General features: G+C 45.7%; 1 protein-coding gene across 1 annotated transcript in view; it reads right to left on the bottom strand.

Annotated features, from left to right (window-relative positions):
• Positions 1–4,145: 4,145 nt before the first annotated feature.
• Positions 4,146–4,953, bottom strand: part of LOC104496264 (coiled-coil domain-containing protein 177-like) — a gene marked incomplete at its 5' end in the record, with an annotated part of 1,341 nt that continues 533 nt past the window's right edge. Inside the window, 1 exon segment of the mRNA XM_010139352.1 lies at positions 4,146–4,950. Coding sequence (XP_010137654.1) covers positions 4,146–4,950 — 805 coding nt within the window.

Here is a 4,953-nt window from a genome sequence, read left to right as displayed (position 1 = left end):
ACCGCTCTTTAGTCAATGAGATTCCCCCATGTGTGAGTTCTCTGATGTCTAACACAGATAAACTCATCTCTCAGCCTTGGTTTCACTGAAGTGAGAATCACAGAGCACTCACGGACGGAAACAGGCTACACAGTTCTGGGGACCTTGCAACTACCTGTCTTCCTCTGCCGCAGCCAACAGTGTGACAGACACTTCCAATACTGTGTGCCTGATCATGTTGTCTCACTATGCAAAACATTAGGATATAGATAGGACTTTTACCTGAAAACGAATCGCAGGACTTGATTCTCTAACTCTTTTTAGAGCATTTAAATGATACCGGAGTCTCTCTCTGATGTTTCAACATCTCAACTTCAGAAACCCTGTAAACGTTCAGAGTAGTTTCATGCTGGTCAACTTCTAGCAGTAGTCCTTGTCAACGGGCAGTAGTAAGTGCAGTGATTTTCAAGTGAGGTTAGAGGTGCATCCATGTCAGTGTTTGGCTTTAGATTTGAATGTTCAGTAGCACTGGTTCCAGATTTTTGCTCATCCCACTAGATTCTGTGGGATCTAACATGAAACCTGGAACTAGATTCCAAGTGTTTAGGAACTGAAGGACGGGCATTTGATGCTAGCTGGATCTAAGACGGATTATTGGTCACAGAAATTTCCTGGTGATTGTCCTTTTGTTGCAGTTGCTTTTAAACTGCAGGTATTTCAAGGTCTAGTGGTCATTTTGCAGCACGCATGCAAATGGCCTAGAAGCAAAGCCTTTATTATAACCTTATGATTGTAATACAGCAATAGTCTAAAATGTGTTTTCTAATCCCAGGAGAGGACCATCCAAAGTTATCGTTCTACAGGACCTAACCAAATGTCATCAGCTGCTCCTCTGCTCTGAATCACCCGTAATCTACTTCTGAGCTATGAGGTAAATTGTTGCTTGCTTTGATTTTCAATTCTCCCCAGCCTGCAGCTCAGTATCAAAAACACCAAGTAAGTCTCATCTAAAAGGCACATGTCACAGCAGTTCATTTCTGTTTCCACAGAAATCCAGCAGTAACACTTCTCACATAAACACAAGCATAAGCACACCCAAGAAATACCTCTCAAGCCTCCATCCAGCTTGCTGACTTAATTTTCCACGCCACAATTCTCCACAACTTAAAAATTCCATTGACTTCCACTAACTTTGGACTGGAACAGCTACAGAAAAAAAATACCCATACACAGATTAATGCCTTTTGAAAAAAAATATTTTTTCTCAGATTGCACATTCAAAACTTGAGCTGCACGATATAGGAACAGTAGTTTGCCAATCCAATTACCACCATGTAGGCGTGTTTTAATTCGTTCAGCTGTAGCCCCAAGGTGTCAAACTCAGTCAGCAGCAGGAGATGGACCCCAGGTGTAAATACAGTCAGTGGCCAAGACATGTCTCCTGGGCTGTAAAATGTTCTCAGTCTACACTGGAGATGCCCCATCAGAGGGAGATGTGGACAAAGCCTTCAGGTAGATTGCAGTAGACCTCTAGGGAAAAACTGCTCTTCCAGTTAGAGACCGCGTCCGCTCATTTGCCCACCACGTTTTTGCCTTCTTTCCACTGCTTCCCAGCTCTCCCTCTTTGCCCTCTGCTAAACAAACCAAACTGTGAACTTCAATCACAGTGTGATGAAGCAAGGAGCAAGAGCCCTCACATCCATGCTGGCAGGCTTTCTCTGCAGCTCCAAAGGCTACAAACCAGACGAAACGTTGTCTATGCTGGAGTCACTGCAGGTTGTATCCCAACTCTAGTGCTGCCAGGGAGCAACAGAAGTTTTATCCAGGCAGGATCTGGGTTATTGGGCAACTCTTTTCTAGGTCTTTGCAGCTACAAGGACACACATGGACCACTGCAGTACGAACAATGTGGAGAAGACTGGACCTTGTCCAGTGATACAGCAGGATTGGTTTCACTGTTCAAACTGATTGCTGTTTTGAGGATGAGGGTGAGGGGACAGACTCCTAGGTGGAAACAGTAAGGCAGCTGTCCTTCCCACAGCTACAGGTATTTTTAGATTTTGGTGTTAATTAGTGCTTTTCACCAATGGATACATTTCACTTAAATAACCGTTCAAATAAATAAATAAATAGATAAATAAATAAATAAAAATAGTACTTTGTGCTTTGTTAGCATCATTTGTCCAAAGTCTTTGAAACATTTTGTCACGCCGAGTGTTGCTATTTCCTGCGAGTCCCAGAAACCCCAAGAGCACAGGCAGCCCCTGAGGACTTATCTCGAGTTACACAGTGAGCCAATGACTGACTGAGCAAACATCACTCAGGTGCCCTAATTCCTAGTTTCATGCTGCCTGCCCTCAACAGCGCTAATTGTACCATGGTTCAAAGAAGAGCAACTTCCATCAAAATCAAAGAAAATCTACTTGCTTCATTTTTAACACAGTTTCTATAATGTCTCTAGCCCTGAAGGTCAGGGTGTGATTGGTCTGTTGTTGTTGCTGTTCATTTAACACTTTCCTTAAAGCCTTCTCAGAGGTTTTTGATCTGTTGTCACCTCCTGGGAAATTCTGGTAAACAATCTATGCATGCAGGACTGCATGTCCGTGCCATACGTCAACCTTCTCCTGGTTCTCTCTTCTGCTGTGTTGTATGTCAGAGACATCTGCAAGGAAACAAGATTCTTGCTGCTTCTCCCCCGTGCTGCAGGTCCGATGCGATCACCACAGCAACCCAGCACGGCATCACGGATGGTGGAACAGAGAGCTGGTGCTGCCCGGAGCCAGAAAAAAACCAGCAGAAAGTGCCTGGTTTGGATGTGTGCTCGTAACTGCAACCAAGCAGAGAGTAAACGTGGAAACCTGGAGCAGAACACTGTCTTACTTGAATGCTGTGCACAGGGAGTAGGTAGGCTTTTCACATTTCCAGTGCATTAATGGCAGGATTCGGTTCCCTCTAATAGGTATTGAATTAGAGTTATAAAAAAGCCATGATCCTCATCTAAGAGAATCTGTAATGTACCTTATTTTGTGCATCTACTCTTTCTTGTGCTCTATATAAGAATACAACTGTTAGCACCAGTGGACAGATAAATGCTGCCCTGCTCAGTAGATGATGATAAGAGCTGGGGGAATGTCTCATTGTATGCAGCTCATTGAACCATTAGGCTGAAAGGGAACTCTGGAGGATGCCTGGTCCAACCTCCTGCTCAAGGCAGGCCAAGTTGGATAAGGTTGCTGAGGGACTCCTCAAGTTTTGAGAATTTGCGAGGGTGGCAATTTTTCTATGCAATCTGTTTGCAGATTTCCATTTACAAATGCCACAAAGGCAGATTCCGCAGGTTCATTCATTTTTATCTATTAATGAATGAGTTGTGTGGCTGCTCATCAGTTTGTGGATTGCCCACAAACTTCTCTCCTTCTCCCTTTCCTCCAAAACAGGAGAAATTATACAGATGTTTGTAGAGAAACTTGGAAACATGAGGATAGCTCGAAGGGGCAACCACTGCAAACAGTAAATCATGTCTGCAAGCACTTCTGGCAGCTCCTGTCCAGCTCTGATCATAACTTCTACTTACATGGTATTACGGAGTCTTGATCTGTGCTTTCTCTAGCTCAGTACCAGCAGCAAGTGAGGAGCACCCAGGGGCATTTGGCATTCTCACCTCCTCACCTTCGGCATGGAAGTGCAACGGCTTTGAAAATGCAGTCTTGTAACTTAAACCAAGCTGCCTGTCACTCAAGCCAGAATCAGCTGGGGCAGTTTTGGTTCTTAGCCAGTGGTCTCTCCTGTCTGCATTTCCAACCAGAAAGAGTGCAGCTGTAGTCAGCTCTGGTGTGGACAATCAATCGGTAACTCACGGGCTTCAAGTAGAATTCTTCCGCAGCCCTCTCTGAGAAAACGGGTGTGCTTGCGGGGTGAAGGACCAAGAACTTGCTTCCCCTCTGTAAAGATGACCGAGATAACTACTTAAAACACACCCAGAACAAAAACGTATTTTAAACAGTACGTGAATAGCTGCCACTGTTTTGTGCGGTACCCTGCTTGCTCCCTCAAACAAGAAATTAGGGTGGTGGTTGTTTTTTTAAATGTTAATGCAGAGGAGCCTTTCTGACGCATTATGATGGACAACCGGTGGTGTATTCCCACTCATCCATGACAAGATCTTTTTACTTCTTACTCAGGTGGGCATGCAGTTCTGCTTCCAAGGCCATCTTGTCAAAGGTGCGTGTGTTCGTCTCCTCCCGTACCTTTTCCCGGACGTGGAATGACGCCCGAGCAACAGACCTGGCATTTTCTAAGACAGTCTTCTTCTCCTTAAAGATCTGCTCGCTCCTCTCCAGCTTCCTCTCTATAGAAAGGAGTATCTCTCTGCGCCGTAAGTCCTCATACTGTTCCACCTTTTGTTTGTTCATCTTCTGCACTTTCTCCTTCTCCAGACGGCTCAAGACCACCTTGCGGGCTTTTTCTTGGACAGCCTCTTCAGCCACCTGGGCAGCATGCTGAAGCTTTCTCTCTGTCTCTCTAGCCAAGGCCACCAAGTGCTCCTTCTGCTCTCTTTCCTTCTTCTCTGCTGCCAGTTTGGCTCTCTGGATCTGCATGTCCTCCCGCCTGGCCTTCTCCCTCAGCTCCTGGTTCCTCTTCTCCACTAGCTGCTCATAGTTCTCCTGAGCCTTCATCAAACTCATCTCCAGGGATGCCTTCAGCATTTCCTTCTCTTCTGCCTCTTGCTTGGCCAGTTCCTTGAGCAGGGCTTCATGCTTCAGCTTCTCTGCTTGATTGAGCAGTTTCTTCTCCTTCTGCAGCTGCACTTCCTTCTTCAGCCTCTTCTGTGCGGCCGTGGACAGCTTTTCTTGCAGGAGCTGCTCCTCTCGCTCCCGGTGCTCCTTCTTGACCTCTTCCTTTGCCTTCAGGTTGTGCTCTTGATGGAGCTTCTTCTGTTTGTCCTCCTGGATGGCCTTCTCCAGCCTTTCCCTT

Source organism: Buceros rhinoceros, unplaced genomic scaffold (genome assembly GCF_000710305.1).
Source record: "Buceros rhinoceros silvestris isolate BGI_N320 unplaced genomic scaffold, ASM71030v1 scaffold38400, whole genome shotgun sequence".
Classification (NCBI taxonomy): domain Eukaryota; kingdom Metazoa; phylum Chordata; class Aves; order Bucerotiformes; family Bucerotidae; genus Buceros; species Buceros rhinoceros.
The sequence above is the reverse complement of the archived record's forward strand: the minus strand, read 5'-3'. Positions and strand labels throughout refer to the sequence as shown.